We start from the raw sequence: 21,412 nt of genomic DNA, 5'->3' as shown, positions 1-21,412 counted from the left end.
TATTTAGCACTGCAAATCCCTCCGACCTTTGAAGAGCTGCTTTTCCTCCTAGCCATTCTGAGATGCTTTTTTCCTCCCTTTTGCAAGGGTACGTGGAAAAATGTGAGGGTACCTGCTTCATTTAGGCTATCTCAGGCAGGAATGAGATAAATTTAAAGGGAATAATAAGCAACAGGGAAAACGATAAACAAGCACAACGACATAAATGGCACAGACTAGTGATAAAGGACACAGTATCCAAGACTAAAACTCTTCAGCCACTAGTTGATGGGTCACTAAAACTACAGGCATAGCCTCAAAGAGGTTCAACCTGGACTTTGTCACTGATAAGAGGGAAAGAAGATTAATAGGAGCATTATGGGATACCCAAGGGGGAACTGTGGGACTATGCAGAAATTTTTAAGGAAATTCCCCTGACTTATATATGCTTAAATATGAGTATGTCACCATGAGTAACACTAGCCATAAAAGGGTGTGTCTGATCAAAGATGCCTTGGAGATGCTTGTGCCATCAATAACGTCATATATGTGTAGGAATTACTATGTATTTACAGCCAGAGTGACTCTGGTCTGCTCTTTGATTTGATTGAGCTCTGCCTCAGAAGCAGCTAATAAATCGAGAGAAAGGGAAATAGGATCTGCTGGTATGGGCATGCTGCTCATTTCAAGTGCATCAGGCTATGGCCTCTGCAGTGGGGGAACAGAAACAGGTTGTGATTACCTGAAACGTGGCGCTGTTTTGTGCATGCTGGAAAGGGCAAGGCGAAGGGAATAGCGAAACCCAGTAACTGCTGTAGCGGATGAATGCTGAACAGTTTTGCTTTTCACAAGGACAGAGGGTGGTTGGAGGGACAGGTCACTCCCAAGTGGCAGCGGGATGTGACTGCCCCAGATTTAGCTCTTCCCTACACAGCCCTCCAACACTGTATCACCGTGCTTTGAACCCCAGTGTGTGCAAAACACCGTTTGGTCTTGGTCTGTAACGCATCACCAGGGGTGGCTTTCAATACAGCCACCAGATGTGTACCGGGTACTTTGGATACTTTGAACTGGAAAAACATATTAAAAATGACATCTCATGGCACTTATGGGCCATTTTAGGCTGCAGGCTAACAAGGCACCAGCTCTTCCACAGAGTGTAGGAAAACAGCTGCAAGATACGAAAGATTTCTCATATTGATGTGTAAATATTATTTTAAATGCACAAGGAGAATATTTCCCTTTGTCTTTACAGAAGACCACCAGCTAAACCTTGGCATACCTTGGGATTACCTTGCTCTTTGATGTGGAGAACAGGAAACCTTGCTCCTGGTAAAGGCAGTGGTAGGTTTTGCATATATATATATATATTTTTTTTTTTTTTTTCTTCCTTTTCTCAATTTTTGGTCTTAAGGACCCTGTACTGGAATTGCTGCTGGTGTGGGTGAAACTGCTCCATGTTAACACCGTGCTTTGGCTTTGGCCTTAGGCAATTCTAACAGAAAACAGTCCTGTGGCTAATAAAGTTACCTGCAGAGTGTATTTATGCACTATTGAAACAAAAAGCAGGGACTGTAAGCTGCCTATTTTTCCTGCTGAAGAGCTGGCCTGAGCAGGGTAAGCCGGGAGGCTGTTGCCCACGCTGCAATGACCCAAAACATCAAGCGGGAACACAGCTTTGTGCAATGTTGACACAGATGATTTTTCCGGGAACTTGGAGGTACCGGCAGCTAAGTTCTTACTGCCAAAACATGGTCCCTGATCCATTTCCTTATTTTACCCCTTACAGGGTAAAATATTTTACCCCTTATTTTACCCCTTACAGGGTAAAATGTTATTGTATTTTGCCAGACCCGAGAGAGCAAACTGCGACAGCGTGTATGAAATCTCTGTGTATGTTCAGGCACACATTTGCCATCCTGGAGCTAGATTAATTTACATTATCTGACATTACCTTGCAGCGAGCTGGACGTAAATTGAGAGTTAAGCGTAGCTGTGGGCAACTAGCTTTTTGTGCACAATTGCAGTAATAATTTAGAGTAATTTCTTTTGCTGTTTTGTTATGTCAGGTTTTTAACATTTGTAAGCCATTTAAAATAAAAAGACACATACAGGGGAGTTCGTTATAGCCATGCTTCAAGATGCCATTTAGAATAATTGTGATGCTCCAGCCCTGCACAAACCTTTCAGAAGGAGGAGATAAATACACTTTATTAAAACAGGACATGTCCATAGCGAAGACCAACATTAAATGACTGCAGGAAGCAACATAAAAAAATCACTTCTTTTGAAATTCACTCCTTTTGGTGAATGCACAGCCTCCACCCTAGCATAATTTTGCTTGAAGTGCTGGACACTGAACTAAAGAGAAGCCATTTAAGGGAAAAAAGTATGAATTGTCAATTGTATATCAAAATCAGAGTTCATTACTTAATGAATCAATGCTTTGATACTGTAGGGGATGCTTCAAGATCACAAAGTGGCTGGGAAATAAGTGGTCTCTGAGTTGATTGGATATACGCTGCTTTTTCTAAACAAATATGCTATACTGGAACACAGTGTCCTGCGAGGGAGTAACTGGCTATGGTGTATAGTGGGACTTTGTTTTCTTATAGGCTTTGGTTCAGTCTTTCATTTTATCACTCAGAAATCTGAAATCCACTCTCAGAACTGCAAGACCTTTACGTAAGTGAAACATGATGGAAGAACATTTCAGCTGCTAATCTTTAATTGGTGAGATTTACGAGCTCATCTAGATACAAAGTTAAGGGAAAATTTTTATTCCAGTGTTTTCATTTTGCAAAACCTCTTAATAGCGCCAGGAACATGGGAGATGGGTCACAGAAAATGCCAATGAAACTCCCACTAGTATCTGTTCTGTGATTTTATATGCATGTTATGGAAAATTGGTCTTAAGTCTTCACATTCTTCTAGTTTCTAGATAGAGTAGGGGAAAAAAGCTTTGCAGTGATAGAAGGGCTAAGATCATGAAATGGAGCAGTTCAGTTCAGTCTGGTCCCTGTTAGTTTTGGAACTTTCAGTGAAGCCATTAAATAAATTACATGAGACACTGGAAGGAAAATTGTACGTCAGCACCTGATTCCTAATGATTTGTGAGATTTACAGTAAAACACCACCAGTGCTAATAAATTGTGTTCTTTCTGAAGATGGTAGCCATATTTTTATATAAATTATTTTACAGCAAGAAGTAATTTTTTACATAAAATGGCTTGTACATGCAAAACCGATAGTAATACTGAGAAAAAAAAAGGAACAGAATTCAGAAAATGGGGTTATAGTTTGTGGGTCAGGCTTGGCAAGTTATGAAGTGGATTGCAGTGGATGTGGCAATAGCAAGGCTGATCAAAGCAAATGCAGCAAAAATATATGTGGAAGGCTGTAAACAAAACCAGCAAGTCCAGCCCTGAGCTAGGAGGAGCTTGAGTTTCAGATAGCAAAAGATAGGGTCAAAACAGAAGTTGTGTGGTCTTAGAGCAAAGAGCACATGGATGAGGTGGAGGGGAATACGCTAAAAATAAGTGAAGACAAAAGGATAAATTGGTCCAGACACCTCGTGACAACTGGGAACGTGTAACCTGGGCGCAGTCTGTTCAGATGTGAAGCAGGCGCTGGAAGATAAGGGAAATGCAGATAGCAAGTGACGTGAAGCCTTCCCCTCCCCTGCTCCCAAGGACAACAGGGGTACAACAGTGACAACCGGGACCGGGAGTCAGCGAGAGGAGCAGCACCAGCATCTGCAAAGCAAACACCGGCACTGCTGGGCCAGGTCCTTCCCCAGGGAGGTGTAACCAGTGGTGGCCATGGCTGAGGAGTATGACAGGGGAAGAGCTGTCCCATGTGCCTGAGAGCCACCAGAAGATTTAAAGGCTGCTTTTCCCCATTATCTCCCTCAACCCCATTTTCTCTCCACTGCAATGAGAATTCATATTTTCCTGGCAGATCCATCCTAATTCTTTGACTTGACCTGCCAAGCGTCGGAGGGAATTTGTGGCATCGTGGAGAAAATGGGAATTAATCCTGAAATGCATCCTGTCATGGGGTAATTAGTGTCCTTTCTTCCAGCTTGGACTGGGGATATCTCTGTCCCTAATACAGCTCCTTTAAATCACGCAGATGAGTGCATAGTAATGACCACTTTCTATATTTGTATTAGGGGGTCACAAAATAATACCATGTTTGGGGGATCTGGCAGTGAGCCCAGAGTAATTCTGCATGACCAGAGTTGGAGAATTTGCCTTGACTGTTTAGGAAATCTTCTCTAAATGCTGATGCAATGAATTCGGAGTAAATTATAACTGGTTTCCTTTTATCAGGTACTAGACTCTGATTCTATGCACGGTTCAAGGTGCAGTTATTTTATGTGCTTCAAGAAGTCAGGCTGTTCAAAGCACTAACCTGAGACTGAAATTTTGCTCCATAAACAATACTTGGCATCGAGGCAGAGGCAGTGACAGTACAGAAGGCTGCTGAGTGATCCTGCAATGAATGCTGAGGGACATTTTTCATGCTTTGGAAAGCAAAGGCCGTGGCATTAGAAGCACTACTTCATGTGATGGCACCTCGAAGTTCAGCTTGTCTGCTTTGGTTCAAGGGTCGCTAGCCGCGAGGGCGGACAGTACAGTATCACTCTCCTGAAACAGGGCCTCCCGTTGCTGGAGATCTTGGTACTGCTTCACTGTTCCTCCAGTACAGTCTGTGTCATATATTTAATCCAACCTGCAGGATCCTGACATTTTGGCTTGTTTTCCCCACCACTCCCAGAGGACCGAGGATCACAGTCTTGTTCTCGCACAAAATCGGTGCTGATGCCTCTCGCATTAATTCAAGAGGCAACTGGTGCCTCACCAGCTGCAAACATCCATAAATTGACCCTAGTATTTATTTGCATAATGATCTGATCCATTTTGTGCTGAAAAGTTGGTAGCAGCCTTTCTGGATGATAATGGTCTGTGTGAGCCTTTCGGTGCACCTTATTAACTTTATAAAGACACACAGCAGATGATGCTCTTTGTGTTTGTAGCCTCCAGCTGGATGGTTTGTTATGACACAAGTAGTTTGTGTTTTAACATATTGGGCATTTTTTATGTTCTGGAAGATTTATGATTAGCAGGTAGTCACAGAGCAACTCATGTTTTAGTCTAATCAGGGAAACAAGTGATTATTTTTCTCAACAGTGCAGCAGTGATTTGAGTGTGTTTTCACAGCGTGACAGGCACCTTGATAAACCCAATTAGAGAAATACTTGTATTCTAATAGTCTACCTTTGTTCACATCTCTGATCTCGTAAGGAAGGCTGCCCTTTTTTTAAATTATTTTCTTAAAGAAGCAGTCTTTTTCTTTTCATCTGTCTGGGGGAATCTCAAAAAGGAAAGAAAACTGCAGTGTTTCTCTCTGCTGAGAGGATTTTTCCTGATTCTGACTTCATTTCAGAAGCTTGATCTGACTGAAAGCTACCCTTCTTATCGCTGTTGGTATTTAGGTGCAATCAAGACTGGAGGCTTGATGACAGCCAAAGGTACCAGCAAGGAAATCTCCAATGACTCAGGCCACAGCAGCACTGGCATGGGGCAGAGTCGATGAAAAGCAGCAGGTCGCTTAGAAGGCTAATTAGGACCATGCCCTTGAAGAGGTAATTTCTAGCACTGTTCTGAAGCTAGACACAGATGAAGGTATGCACTTCACATTGCAAGTGCTACTCCTAAGTTTTCCGATGAGCACTTTGTTTGCGAAGTACAGTGGCTTTAAAGTGCATTTTATTCAGAGAAACGGTGAGGTGTTTAAATAGATGATTCATAACAGGCTGTACTAAGACCCAAAACAAAATATCAAAGTGGCCATTTATTTGCGAGATGAGCAGGCAGCAATCACCAGGCAGGGTAATGAAGTACCTCCTTAGCTACGCTGTCTCTTTCCCATCCTGCCTGCAAATACCTGCACAGCTGAGAAGCGAGTGCAGTGATACATTTGAGGAGCCACCCCTGCTCTGCGTTGCAGAAGATGATAGCCTTGTAGAGCAGCAGCACAGAGCAGCTGAGGGTGGGAGGTACAAAGGTGAAATCCTACATTCAGGTCTACTTCTGCTGTGCCTTCTTTGTGAGGACCTATGAACCCCCAGGGTGGTCTTTCTCTTTTCATGCCTCTGTGTGCATGCTTGGGGGTTCCTAAAAAGCTATACCCCAGTGATTCAGCTGCCAGAAAGACCTTATAATCCATTGGCAGGAAGGAGCAGCAGGAGAGCCTAAGGAACACTTGGTGTCTCCAGGAGCTTGCTCTTCAAATCCCCAGAGACCAGTCAAGGATTGTTATTATTCCCCCAAAATCCGGAATAGTCACCTGAGCCCTTCATGGTAAGCTGCTCCCAGCAGGAACCAGTCAGAAACAGGCTGGGAATAAACAGGACTCTCACTCTTACTTAAGTACCTGTGAATGCCAGTGATTAATGCTGCACCCATGGCCAACTTCTGATGTAGGCAATCAGACAGATGAACAAGACACTTTGTAAATGGCTTTATAACACGGAAAACCTTGGATTTACGGTGATAGATGATGTTTTCCCCAATATGCATCAACTAATTTATTTCTATATTTGTAGCCTGCATGTCCCCTAACCAGTCTTATGCCATAGCAACAGTAACAAGCTGATTGCTGTACCATTGCACCCAGCATTGATGGCAGTGAACAGATGTATTTTTGCTTCACCAATAGCAGAGGTTTCATTTCTAAAAAAATATCATTTGGGTCTTTTACTCCAGTCACAGACATTATCTTTTTGTTTTCTGAACTTCTAGTGAAGGAGAACTAACAAAGTGCTTTATGTTTTCTGTTTAATGGGATTCATGGCAAGCAGGACTGAAAAGCAATACAAACAGAAAGGGAAATATTTTTATGTTCAGCTCCCATTTACTCAAAGTTCCTTAATTTATCCTTCTACATGTATTGCATGCTATAAATTTTCCCCTTTCATTTTCAGTGAAACAAAATCAGGAACAGAGTAGAAGGAAACACTACCTATGTGCCTGGTGGGGTTTTTGGGTTTTTTTGGGGGGGTTTTTTTGTTTGTTTGTTTTTTAACTTTTCTCAGTTTGGTCAGTTTTGTTGCAATTGGTGAATTCTCAGTTTCCTGTCCCCAAGACACAAACCTCTGGGTTGTTTACTTCTGCCTCTCTAAGTTTCAGTCTGTTGCTAGATTGCCTTTGGCAGCTCCGAGAAGCTGAATGATTGTCCAGAAAGACACTGCAGGTTTTAAAAATTGCTTTTTGAATTAGAAGCTGTCTGGTTCACTCTCGTGACGATGCACTGACGACGTGATCCAGTAGAAATCAGCCCTGCTCAGTACCTTTCATTATGTATTTGCTACTGGCGAGAATTCGAGCATCTTATCTAGTTTTATTAACTTCCAGAAACTTAAGGCAGGATTTTAGCAGCTCTCTGCTAAATATTCAAGTGGGGGAAGAAAAATCAATGGCATGTGTTTAAAATTCATAGTCTTCTCTGTGCTGAGCATGTGTAATGCTTCATTTCATTCTGTGACTCTGTATTCAGCTCTGGCACCATGACGAGACATAGCTGAGAAGACGTGTCTGACGGTAGCTCCCTAAAGTGAGCAAACACCCCGCTGCCTGGATGCTGTTAGGAAAAACATCATCATTTGCCAGTTATTTAGGTTCAGACCCTGGGTTCCTGGGCAGGAAAAAGCAAGAACAGCTGCTGGCATCAGGGGCAGGGAAGGGATGCTGTGTGCACTCTGGTGCTACTGGGGAGGGAAGGGACCAGTGTTTGGCCTCCGTCTCACTTCTTTTTTTGGTCCATGGGGGCAGGAAGGGCTCATCAGCTCTGAATGCCAGTTTAACCAGGTGGCTTTGGTAGCTGTAAGGACCAGAGACAGCTTGTCAGATTTGCACGTGTGGGAATATGTGTGGCTTGTGGCCCCCCTCCTCTTCTTCTGTGAAGGTGGCTGAAGGCAACGTCTGTCCTTAACAAGATCCTCATCCTGAGCTGCTGCTGGGGCAGGAGAGGAGCGGGGATTCAAGCCATTCTCCTCCCCTCTCCCCTGTCTGCTGGAGGCTGCTATTCCTCTTTGCCAAGCCGGACCTCCCACCACCATCACTGCTGAGATGCATCCAGCTTTACATCACCATTAGCAGCGCTCCCTAAAGACCCAGGTTGGCAAACACAGATGGCTGTTGTATACCAGCCCCCAATTAAAGTTTGTCCTTTGACCCCTTTTCAGGATCTTCTCTCGTCGTTTCCCTTCCCCAATTCTGCTACTTCATTCATTCGGGGTATTCTTTCCAGCAGAGATTGCATGTCTCCTCTGCCTCCTGTTTTCCTTGTTCTGTCTATTACAGGAATTCAGATTATTGCCTACAGGGCTCAAGTGGAGTCCAGATTCAGTTCAACTGTGTTTTCTCTTCCCCCCCCCCCCCATAGAAAATCAGACAAATACCCTATCAGAAAACAGAGCTTCCTACTCTGTTTTTCCTGGGTGGAAGGAAAGGCCATATGATTTATGAAGCATGCTGTGTCTTTTCTTTCCCTGTATTAAGAACTCTTCAGGGAGAAAACTGTCCTTATTTTCTCTCTTCTACACTGTGAAGTATATTATTGGCCCCATCAAAATTATGTATCAATTACAATGTTTTTCCCCCCAAAAAAGGAAATGGGAAAAACCTTAAGCTCACATGGGAAAATTTGGGTTGAAGTATTTTGTTCCTAAGAGATATTCTGAAAAACAAGATTTGTTCAAATGGGTTGATTCTTGTTCTGAAGTACCAAGAAAATAGCCACAGTTTACTTAGTTTTCTGAATCAACATCTTAACAAACAGATGTGATCTCTACAAAGACAAATTAGGTATTTCAGTCTTCAGCAGTTTCAGGATGAAAACTTGCAGACATGTCAGAGTATCTCAAAAATGCTCTGTTCTTCCAAATAAGCAATATTGCTAAATAATGAGGTATAGGGATAGGGGCCATCCTGTGCCCCTAGTCAGGGCATGTTGAATGCTGAAAGGAGCATTATCTGCAATTAGCTCAAACTTTTTCCTCTCTTTCTTCAGTTCCACTTTTTCTCAGGAGTCTGAGGTCTAAACCAACTGTCACCTTCTAGAGATCTCATTTCTTTTTGATATATTGTCCTTTGCTGCTTTGTGCACTATTCAGAAAGGGAAACAAAAAACCCAAAGTGGTTAGATTAAAAAGAAAGTAGGAAATGAAAAACAAAATCCTGAGAATTTACCCCATTTTCGTCTCTGATCCTTTAACTGAAAGGGTGTCTTTCAGAGTGGTGTTTCTTCTGGTTGACGGCCAAAACGAAGGGGGAAAAAAAAGTCTCTCAGCTTAACTTGGTAGAGCTTGTCTGCCTAACATTGCAATTGGGAAACTTAGTTACTACTACACACTTACCATTACAAAACAGACCAAAAATTTACTGCTATTTTATTTTGTTTATGGTCGCTACAGAAAATTAACAATGTCCTTTTCTTTAATCCAATTCCACATATCATGCCCAGCTTTCTGAAGAGCACAGCCTAACACCAGGTGTGTGCCAGTAGATCTGCTGACCTGATTTTGCAGTGGGAGCTTAGCAAAGGATCTGTCCTGGGCTGCTGTTAGTTTGGGATATTTATTCAAGCTGGTTTCGGCAGCGGCGGTGTGTGTCCTGAGCAATGAGGCAGATACACAGCTTTACAGCAGCGCATTCACCACCAGCGAGGGACTGATCCCGACCCTCGCAGACTTTGGTGCCCTTATGCAGAAGCAGCGGCTTGTTGCAGCATATCTACTATCGCAGTAAGGACAAAACCCATCTTGTTTCATGGTACTGAATCTCCAACCCACAGCCTGCTCATGCTGTAGGACTACAGCCCTCTGGTGGTATCTAACCACATATTTTGTGAAGAGCTGCATAACGTTATAGCTAAAGCTCAACTTTGGGCTCTGACCTTCATGGTGTTGCCTGGAGGGATAGGAATATCTCTGGGGGAAAAGTCCAAAAAGCAGGGTGCAAGTCAGTATCCAGCTGTGATGCACTGCACTGGAAATCACCCACCAGAGCATAATTTCTGAAGCAAATACAAACACATGCAAGAGTGGTTAAGAAATAGGAGAGTATGGATATCACAGGATTGGGAAAGACCTCAGAAATCGTTGCCAGGGCCCTGGGGGCACTAAGAGGCCAGTAAGGAACCCCCCTGCAGTGTCCTGACAGTCATCAGTAAATGCTGTCCTAAGGTCGGATAGACAAAATATTCCTCAATCCTGGGCAATGTTTGCTTAGCCTGATCTTTAAAGAGCTTCAGTGACTGAGATTTTGCAATCTTTTATCTCCAGTGCTTCGTTAGAGGAACAGTTAGACTCCTTTCCTCGTAACTCATTCATATCTTATATTGCACAGTTCAAACTCATTATTTCTTGTCCTATTCACCATGGACATGGAAAAGAAGAAAAAAACCAACCAACCAACCAAACAAACAAACAAAAAAAACCCCACAAAAAACCCACCACAAACCTTTTTTCATTGTGCTGGACTCTTTTATGTTTGAATGTACATCACTTTGGGTTGTCCTTAAAGCTAATCAGCCCAAATTTATTTAATCTTCCTCATTGGTCATATTTGCAAGAAGTTCAGCGCTGAACGCCTTCACTGCAGCTCTTTTCAGCCATGTGACATGACATACTTGGACGTGGCCTTTGGAGCATCGGTTCTCCAAAAGAATAACCTCAATTTCCATCTAATGAGACCTTGCCATGAAATGCTCGTAATGCCTTTCATGAGCACACCCTGCTCTGAAGTTTCATTCTGGACTACAGGAATAGGAAACTTTGGGCTATAGCATCAGGCGCTGAATAAAGCAAAATAACTTGAAAAGGCAGCAACAGTGAACTGAGTGCCTCAGCTGGACTGTACTGGTAGAGCCCCACCGTTGTCTGTGGTCAGTTCACAGCAGCTGAATAGACAGACCAACAAGCTGTCATATTATTATTGAGCTCGGAGGATCAAATTGAAAAACCTGAGCAGGCTGCCTGCAGGGATCTGTTTCGACTCTTACCCTGTCTTGACCCACCGATATCAAAAGGGTTTTCCCCGTGAGGAAAGAAGCAGAGCTGGAAGTCCCCTGGGTAAGGAGGGTATAGGAGCCCCAGGGCTGCCCTGCAGCCATGGCCAGCACAGGCTCAGCTGCCAACCTAGCAGACCACAGCTAGGGCTGGGCCTGTTCTTAGCAGAAAGATAAGGTTTCATGTGGGTTGGTGTTGTGTTTCTTTTTTTTTTTAATTTGTTTTGATTTAGCATGAGGAATTTGTGGTGGCTTAGCTGAGCAGTACGCAGTACAAGCAGGTTGATGGTACTGCCAAAATATACTCATACTGTGCGTAAGGGACATAGCCAAGTTACTCTGCGAAGGAGTTATAGCAATACAAACAATTAAAGAAGAAACAAACCACCCACTTGTACCAGGGATTTATTGAGCTGTGCAGTGGTAGGTAAACAGCCGTTCTGGGGCGACGGTGATGTATCACATAGTGCATCTAAACTGCAAAGAGCCAGCATTCAGATTTTGTTCTCGGAAGAACAAGTCACACGTATTCTGGGGAAAAAGAGGGAAAGATACAAATTGTTTCTTTATGTTCTTTCTTGTTTATATTGCAGGCATTAGGGTAAAAAGATTGCATATTTTGTATAGAAGTGTTTTTGTATACGCACTCACTGATTTAAATCTAAAAAGCTTCGAAGCAGTTTGTCAGACACTTCATTAATGCGTGTGTAGATAACCTTTCAGTCTTTGAGCCGTCTCTAAATAGGAAACAGCGTGCAGGATCCCTTTGTAAGAAATTCACCTTGGTGGTCCATTAGATGAGTCAAATAATACAGTGCATAATAGGAGGAGATTGATTTTTCTGTGGTGTTTTTGATGGTCTCTGTTTGAAAAGAAGAATAACAGTTGCAGTCTAGGCCAAACTGCTTTTCCTTTCAAGCTGTCTCATTCTGGTTTGATGCACTGGAGTGTTCACAAGCTGTCTGGAGGCCAGGATGTCTCCTTAAGCCACCTAACTAAAAGTCAGAGCCTCCGTCACTAATAGAGAACCTGAGTTGTGTCTCCTTAAGCCACCTAACTAAAAGTCAGAGCCTCTGTCACTAATACAGAGCCTGAGTTGTGTTAGCTTGGTTTGGCCCCAGTAAAGCAGTGTCGATAGCAAGTCAGCAGGGAAAAAAACCAGCCTAAGCTGAGATCTTACTGAATCAGGAATCCCACCTTAGGGAAATGCTCTAGCATGTAGAAAGACATGCTATAGCAAACCCAGGTATTCCTAATAGAAAGCATGGGATGAATTTTAATAATAAAAATGTGCACTGCAAGGGTTTCCCTGCCGACAGACCACTCTGTTTAAGGTGGGTCACTAACAGGCCTTTACAGAAATTTCCATTTTATTACATAAGGAGTTAAGGTGCATGGTCAGCATGGAGTCAGGGCTGCTTCCAGCCCCAGAGAGAGGGATGGGATAGTACTCACATAGGCTATTATTGTACTGAAAGGCTATCTAAAACCTAAAAAACTCTTGCCATGGAAATACACCGCCCACAATCCAGCAGAATCTACTTTCTGATCCCTTCTGGAAGACTAACTTTGTAAAAAGCTCAGCTACATTGTTTGGCTGGGTAGGCTTGTCCAGCTAAAGAGCTGCAAATGCCAACGTGTTTGTGCAGCATGGAAAGCAGTAGTTTCACATCCACTGCTATATAAAGATTCCAAATATTTCTAAAAAATCTACCCATTTTGCTATTTATGTAGTTCAGAGGAGCTGCACAATGCGTGTGTAAAGCCTACTTTGATTTTCTGAAAGATTATTTGATCTTTCCACGTTGTACTTCCAAGTAATCTGAAGTAGAATAGGAAAGATGGAGAAAACTTCTAATGAACTTTTTTTTTTCCCTTTTCATTCAGATTTGATAATGCAGAACCCAAACTTCAGAGTCACCTGAGCACCTAGCTTCTTTCTTCGCCTCTGCACTTGCCGTCAGTGAGGCCACTTTCTGTTAAGGTTCCAATATGTGCGATTTAAATATTCATATAAAATGTGTCCATTAAAAAATGAAAGAGCAACTTTTACGTAAATGAATTATTAATAGAGATCTCAACGTTGGTGTTGGGCTCTTCGGCTGGCAAGTAGATGTGCTTCTAGAAGAACAGGCCCAAGAAACAGGATTTTGCAAAGGGAAAGACTGAAGAAAAGTACTAGAGGAAATACATCCATTGTTTCCAGAGAAATTAAAGCCTCTCAGGGAATGGCAGCACATGAGACTACATTATGGTAGAAGTAAAGGGAGGAAGGAAGGAAGGAAGGATGGTGGCTCCCCATGGGATAATATGGTATGTCCGAGTCACGAGGGGATATGGCACTTAGCAATCCCCAAGGAAACTGGCCTCCCAACATGTTATGTATGGAGCTTTTAGTACTGTTCCTGCTCTGATGCCTCTCATGCCAGGTAGAAATAACATGTAGAAAAGGCTGACATGAAGAAGCATGAAGTGAGAACCATATGGCCAAATCTTGTCCTTGGAGCAGGAGTCACGTTGACTTTTATACACCATCCCATCATCCTGAACGATCGCAAAACTGTCAAATAATAAAAATCAAGCACTGTGATCCACTCACACCAAAATCCTGGCTCAGCAGAAGGCCTCTGCGCACAGCCCTGGGGACACCACCATGGGACAAAGCTCTCCCCCCAACACAGCCACGAAAGGCTTTGAGCTCAGCCTCCGAAACTGCAAAGCACTCGTTTTGTTGTCTGTGGGTAACGCTTTAATCCACCGAGCGAAAGCTAGACGTTGCTCTCTTTTATTCTGGCTGTACACAATTGCAATGTTCAAAAAGAAAAGCCCCTCGCCCCCCCATACCCGCTGCTCCTCCAAACTGCTGACACCCGGGCGGGCAGCCCCAAGGCGGGGCCATTGGGATTTATTTAGTTCACTGCTGCAGATGATGCCTTTAGTGCCACAAACAGCCCTGGAGACAAGTCCTAATCATCTGGGGGGGTGATTATGTTCAGTTTTTCCTCCCCAAACCCCCCAGACATAATTCAGATCCAAACTGGAGAGACAGGCAGGCACGCAAGAGGGGACCCCGGCACCGCACAGCCCTCCTGAAGCCATGTACAGGAGCAGCTTCCTTCGCGAGGTGCGCAAGGAGAAGTATGAGCGGTCGGATGCCTACGATGAGCTGCGAGGCTCCCCCGAATTTGACAGTTTGGCCCAAGCCCGGGGCCTGGAGAACCTGCAGGAGCTCAACGAGCGTTTCGCCAGCTACATCAACCGGGCGCGTGTGCTGGAGCAGCGCAACACTATCCTGCGCAAGCAGCTGGAGACCTTCCAGCGCATGGACGAGCTGGTGGGCTTGGACGAAGCCTTCGCCGGGCAGATTGAGTTCAACCGCCAGCGAATGAGGGAGCTGGCGTCCGACCGAGCCAAGCTGGAGCGGGAAGAGAAGGACGCCCAGCGCATGCTCGATGAGTACCGCAACAAGTAAGGCTTGCGAACGGATGAAGATAGGTGGTATTGTTTCCATAGTTAATATTTGTAGTATGGGTTTGGTGGTTGGGCACAGCTGCTTCTCGTGCATGGGTGATGCCTCTCTATGTGTATCAGACTTGTAGCTAGGGGTGGCATGTAAGCCCATGGTGAAAAGCAAGGTGCCAGGACTTAGGGAGCTCCAGCTCTGCTTTTCATGGTCTCACTGCTACTAGATGGGTAATTCCCTTCTCCCTTCCACAGCAGCAGGTCCTCGCCACGGCACATGTCGGTTGCTGTTGCTCATTTGCTATAGGCGGATTGTGCTCTGAGCTGCAAAGAGGGAATAACCCAATTAAAAAACAAACGGCTCGAAGCAAGTCTTGTGCCTGAGCTGTACAGAGTTATGTGACCCCAAACATCTCCTGAAATGTGTGGGACATCTCTGAGAAACTCTTACTTACAGGCATTGTGAGGCACCTGGGCCAGTCTGTGCCAGCCACCACAGATGTGGGGTGAAAAGAAAGTAAATAATTTTTTTCCTGGTATGTGAAATTTGCCTAATTACCCTCCTCTTCTTCCTTGCATCCTGCTATTTTTATCTCATGCTACTAAAGCAATAGCTGTAAGAATAGGTTTCCCCTAACTTTTACCTTTCTTTAACTTCAGTGGCACCATAAATCAAAGAGTAGGAGCCTTCGGGGCTGAGGCATATGAGTGCCTCCAGACACGCGTGGTCCCTTCCCTTCAGCAACAGGCAGTTTTGGCCGTGTTGCTCAATTAATTACACAACGAGACTTGGTGAGCGTTGCTCATAAAAGGACTGCTCACAGGAGAGAAGGGTCTTGGCTTCCTCTTACTTATGAGTCAGGTTTATTCCCCCCCTAAATGTATGGCTAGTACACCCAGGAAAATTTGGCAGCAGCATGGAGGCTGAAGAGGAACTTTTCATTCTCTTCCCCACCAAAGGGTGAGGGGTGAACTTCATATAACATGCTTTAGCTTAGAAACACTTTTCACTGACAGTGATGGGAAGGAGAAAAACAAAATATTTTCAGCAAACACAGTCTTGGTGTAAGTGCAGCCACTCCTGGGCGATGCTCACCACACTCACCAGAAACATTTTAAATAAGGCAGAAGGTGAATCACCTGGAGCGCTGTCTTGCTACTGCAGAAGTACAAGTCCCTCAAGATTTCATCCCTTGTCTCCATCACAGACTTTTTGTCCAGCCATGCCCAAACGACGTGATTTTTCTGTCTGATCCTCTACTGATTTTCCTCTTCTCTGGATTACTAAGTGTAAGACTGATAACATTTTCCTTTTCTCTCTCTGATCATTTTTCAGCTGGAAAGAGCCAGAAAACACATGCACAATAATTGATCTCTAGGCCGTCTGAGTCTTTAGGCCACGGCCTGATGACGTATCGCTATCAGCAGCCATACGGTCCTAATGCACCCTCATCCTGCCCTCCCCAGCCTTGCAAGCTGCTTGGCACACACCACCTGATCTGCCCTGCTGCCGCAGCTATTCCTGGGGCCACCCTGAGATTTGAATCAAGAAAATGAGCTGGCAAAAAAAAAGTTAAAAAATAATATCTCCAACCCAATTCAGCAGGCTGCCACACGAACAGCCCATGGGGGCTGTGAGCTATGGCACAGCTATAGAAATGCCAAGCCCTGATCTCTCTTTCTCATCTGACAGCAGAAAATAGCCCATCCATATGCACTGAGACTTAATGCTGGAAACGGTCAGATGTCCACGATGCCCTGACTCAGTGCTGGCGAGTAATAAGCACCTGATTAGGCAGTTTTGTATTCCAGTATTTAGGAGCAGGAAATTCGGCTGTGAGCCAATGCTATAATTCAGCTGTTGACTTTGATACTTGTTCATATGTTTTTATTACACAGTATCCGGGAGATTTTTACTAAAGTCGGTACTTAAATGTCTAGCTGCATATTAGTTAAAAATATATGCAAACTGTGTAGAAATATGTAGTGCTATGGTATAGCTGGGCAAAAACGTGTTATCTCCGTATGGAGTATTTCAGGCAGGGGAAGAGCCAGTGCAGTGAAATACACAACTTTGATTTCAGCAACTTGCAAGAAACATTGGCAAGAAAAAATTAGAAAAACTGGTAAGAAAAAATTAGTTTGTACTGGCAACCTTTTAATGGATTTCTGCGTCCACCTGAGCAGTTTGTGGATTAACTGCCTGTATAATTCCTCAGCAGCAGGATTAGCTATCTGACACAAAGATAATTTACTTTTTATTAGAGGTGCTTTAGGCGAGCTGTAAATAGGTGGGGAAGAATACAGGACACTGAAAATCCTGGGGGGGAAACACCCAGAGAAGGGGGCTGTGCTTCTTGAAAGTGAGATTTAGGACCTGTTATAGGGGTAGTTAGTGACTTCTTCGAAAAAATGGATGGTGCCTTGTCATACAATCCTGGGATGTTCACTCAGCAGCTGTAAACCAAAGTAAAAAGGAAACTTTGACTATATCTGAGCAAACAACGTTGCAATTTGAAAATTAAAGATACACAGGGCCATTACAGTGGAAGAGCAGTGGCTGCTTTTTAACCAAATTGCTGTCAGTTTACATCAAGAAGTGATTTTTGAGTTTCTTTTTTTCTCTTGGGAACTGCCAAATTTGACCTGAAGACAGACATGAAAGTTTCTTCAGAGTCGGAAAAAAATTGGTTGGGTTTGGAGTTGTAGGCGTTAAAACAAGGCCAGTGCTCCGACAGTGTACTCTGCCTTCTCACCCTGTTTCTAGCTCAAAGCCATCCTGATGGCTGTGATTTCAGCTACGTAAACTTATACATAAAGGTTTCTCAACAAAATACGGGAGGAATAATCTTCTGTGCCGTGTTAGGGCCTTGCCATGCTACTGAAACCAGGGGTATTCCTGTGCTGAAGACCTGCTCTCCTACCTGGGGCTGCGCTCAGTCGGCAGCAGGCCGTGTCCTCGCTGGCAACGTATGGGTTTCTTGCTTCAGTTTGAAACATAAAGCATCGACTTTTGGCACACTAGGATTAACAAAGTTTCTTCAGGTGGAGCATTGTGTACCAATTAATTGACAAATGCCTGTGTCCTTCACTAATGCAATGAACTTCAGCCCTTACAAGCCATTCTTTTAGTCACATTCACGATTTGGGAAATAGATTTATATCTATAAGTAAACCTTTTAAAGCTACGTCTATATAAATAGACCTTTTAAAGCTACATTTAAACACAGTAGGGCCGAGGACTACTAGGTCTGTACAATTAAATGTGCATGAACCATTGAAAAGTTGATCTTATATTAAAATTTATTTTGAAATCCTCTATAGCCACATTCATAGCTTTTCACATTAACATGAATAATTCAGACTCTGTACCAGTGGCAAATTCTTTTTCTTGAAGTTGCAAAAAAAGCATCACTAGGAATTGTTTGGATGCATCTCATTAAAAGACTAATTATGCTAATTTTACTGAGCATCATTATTATAGCAATGTTGCATCTGGCTGTGGGAAAGGACTGTATTTCTCTCTCCATGATATTAGGAAAGATGCTGAAACCCAGATTTTAGCACCCTTGACTGAACAGGATTAATTAACTTCAGAAATGAAAAGTCTTGCTAATCGATCATTCCATTTAAAATTCATTCACTGCTGATCTTGTGGGTTTTGCATGCCGTATTAGTCCCTGGAAGTTGCTAGACACAGAAATTGGCACTGTGTTCGCCAAGCTGCGCTGCGTGGTGATGCTCAGATGAGCTGACATCCTTCGGGGCTACAGTGGAGACCCAACACCCGTGAGAGAAAACAAAAACAAATAGGAAAACATGATAGCTGGGATATGGGGAGCAGTAGGGACTCCGTAGCCGGTGACCATCAGCAAAGCCATTTTCAAGCCCTGTCCGTGGGGGTTGTCTCTGTGCTGCTGCTGCTTCTCTGGTGATAGGGAGAGCTTTATCCTGCTGCAGCTGTGGGTGAGGAGGTCCTGTCTGCCCTCCACTGCCTCCTCAGACTGCTGAAATCTTGCTCTGTGGCTGTCAGCTGCTTGATAGCAGATTCTTGATAATGTAGATAGCAATCTGTTCATAAATCAGCAGAGCAGAGCCCTCACGGGGCTCATCCTAGCTTTCACGGCATAAAATACAAGCGTTATTGGCCTGTCCGTCATCCTTGCAGGATGAGCATTTTGCAGTTTGTGCTCTCTTTAGCACCCAAATTACTGCAGCCTCTATTGAGGAAAAGGCTAGCAAAGTGCCTCAGGGAAACTGAAAAGGAAAAAATTCATAGAAAAGTTTAGCCTCGACTTGTGGCTAAGAGGTTTCATATATTGCTGGAAGAGTTCAGTAGGGTTCAACAGAGAGGCAGCATTTCTCTTTATATTGAAAGCACAGGCTTGACACCAAATTGAGTATCTGGCCATTGAGCATCACGAGGATGTATTGTGACTGTTTCCTCTTTGGAGGGCAGCCAGCCCTTGCACTGCAGCAGAGGCAGGGTCCGAATCAAAAGGGCCTTGCCCTGGCCCCATCTTTTAAGAGCAAGCACAGCCTGTCTGTTAGCTGGGGATGGGAAAAGAGATTTACAGTGCTGCTGGAGCCGTGCTTCCCAGGTGGAGAAACAAGGCTAGCGGTGGGCTTCCCTCCTGCATGCCCGATGCTCTCACCAGGCCAGTGCCCTGAGCTGTAGTGGGGCTGAAGGGGCTTAACAAATACCTGTAAATCTGTTAGTGCCCCGACAGACAGCTGCTAAGCTAAAAGAGGTGAGATCATGGGAACCTTTAAAGCTCTTATCTGCCTTTGTTTGAGCCTGGCAGCCCCCTCCACTCTATTTCTTTTCCCCTATGCAAAAAACAATTAATACTCTATTTTTCTGAACAGTCCAAAAAGTTTTATTGCACCCCTAAAGCTACTTGACTAGATGAGAAGGTTGTTTTTTTTTTTTTTAAATGAAACAAATGAACCTCATGGTTCTTAAGGTCCAGGAAAGGTTGACTAGAAACTATCTAAGAAAAACATGTCCTCTTTTAAACACGTAGATGTGGTACTTAGGGATACGGTTTAGTGGTGGACTTGGCAATGCTAGGTTAATGGTTGGACTTGATGATCTTAAAGGTCTTTTCCAACCTAAACGATTCTATGATTCTCTGTCTAGCTAATTACTTGAACATTGAAATCAGGTTTGAAGCATAACAGGGCTGCAATTTGTCAGCTATTGCACTAACATAGACAGATTTCAGCAGGCACAGAGGCATCGTGAGGTCTCTGAAGCATTTCTAAGAGATCCTTATCCCTTTTGCACTGAGCTTCTGGAGTAGATTGACCATCACTTAAAAGCAATCCTCTTTCAAAGGATAACCAGACAATACTAATTCTCTCAAGGCTGCCAGGTGGATTTATGGCTGTGCGACACAGCAGGTATTCGAGTTATTTGAGACTGAAGGAAAATGTAGCTGAATATTTCAGTCATTGAAAGAATTTTTGAGTGAAGATCTAGCAATTTGGCAGATTTGAGCAGGTCTGAATGACATTAGGGCTGAGATTCAGACCCTGACTCTATTGGATGGTTGTATATTACTTATTATAATATTGTATAAATCCAGCCTTTTATTGTAGCTGTATGTTTGATTTCACAGGCTGCCACAAACTGCTTCGCTCTTGCTCAGTTGCAGAAAGTATCTAAATTAACAAAGTGTTTATTGTCAACTGCACACAAAAATTTTATAAGATAGGTAGAAAATTGGTTGGAGGTGAGCTACTTAATAAAGAACAGAAACTAAGGCAGTCTCGCTTTTGAAGCGGAATATTCTTGGTTGTATCCTTGGAAGTGAACCCTGTCTTACTACCATTTGGCAAAAAGACTTTGGTTTAGTTTTGTCAAAAAATAGCACTTCAGCTGAGGAGGTCCAGCGATTTGTAGGAGCGATAATGAAATAAAAGCTCATCATTTTCACTTGTTTCTTTACTGTTCATGGTAAGAACTGAAAACAGACCAGTGACCAACCCTGCTAATATTATGGGATTTCACAAGAAGGGAAAGTTGGGGAACCAGAGCACCAAGTTGAGTCCGTTTCTATGTTCTGCCAAATTCTTCCTTTGTGGTCCTGGTCAGTTCACAAGTGACCCCATCCCTTCAGCTTTCCAAGACGTGTTGAAAGAGATGAGAATAACATTGGCTGTTCGTCCTTCAGGAGATAAAAAGAAAGAAGTGAGGTTGACATGACCATTATAACTTGATCCCTGATGTGTACAGTCCAGGAACTGAGAAGTTCCCTGTTGACTGGAGCAAGTCCCTTAGATGCCACCAGCATATCTCGGCTGAATCGATGATTTCAGAAGACAGGAGAGGATTTACGTTAAATTTCGAGTTATAGCCGTGTTCGTACTTGTGTTGATGCCATTGCTTGTACTGCAAGTGAAGGACATTCACCACCAGAGTTGATTGTCACCAACCATGAGGGTTTCTTGTAGAAAGTAAGAAAATGACAGCTTTTTATTTCTCTGTATCTCTGTTATTTTGGGGAAAGCAAAGGGATAAACAGGAATAGACTGTATTTATGTACTTTGGCACTGGCAGCAGATGGATTTTGACGAGCTAGTTGTTCAGTACTGATGGCAAAGTCTCATTGCCTTGTACTATAAAATGCTTCTGTCTGTTTTATTTAATGGGGTCTCATTAAACCATAACTCCTGTTAAACATTTTATATATAGTTTATTTAGGGAAAGGAATAAACAACTATAATCAACAATTAGGAAGTTCTGTACTCTGCAGCTAAAAGGATTTCCTAGAAGATAATTCTATCTAACATACAAATACAGAGCCCTAAGTCATAAAGAATATGTGCCGTTTCCTCAAATGAAAGATAAACACAATATACATCCATTATTCACTCAGTACAGGAACAT

At 43.4% G+C, this 21,412-nt stretch overlaps 1 protein-coding gene across 1 annotated transcript in view; it reads left to right on the top strand.

Annotated features, from left to right (window-relative positions):
* Positions 1 to 14,152: 14,152 nt before the first annotated feature.
* The window catches only part of BFSP1 (beaded filament structural protein 1), a gene marked incomplete at both ends in the record, with an annotated part of 20,982 nt that continues 13,722 nt past the window's right edge, over positions 14,153 to 21,412 (top strand). Inside the window, one exon of the mRNA XM_082305909.1 lies at positions 14,153 to 14,523. Within this exon, the coding sequence (XP_082162035.1) occupies positions 14,153 to 14,523 (371 nt within the window). The remainder of the gene's footprint in view (positions 14,524 to 21,412) is intronic.

Source organism: Platalea leucorodia, assembly GCF_965183815.1.
Source record: "Platalea leucorodia genome assembly, chromosome: 3".
Lineage (NCBI taxonomy): Eukaryota > Metazoa > Chordata > Aves > Pelecaniformes > Threskiornithidae > Platalea > Platalea leucorodia.
Note: the sequence above shows the minus strand (reverse complement) of the source record. Positions and strands in the feature narration are given on the sequence as shown.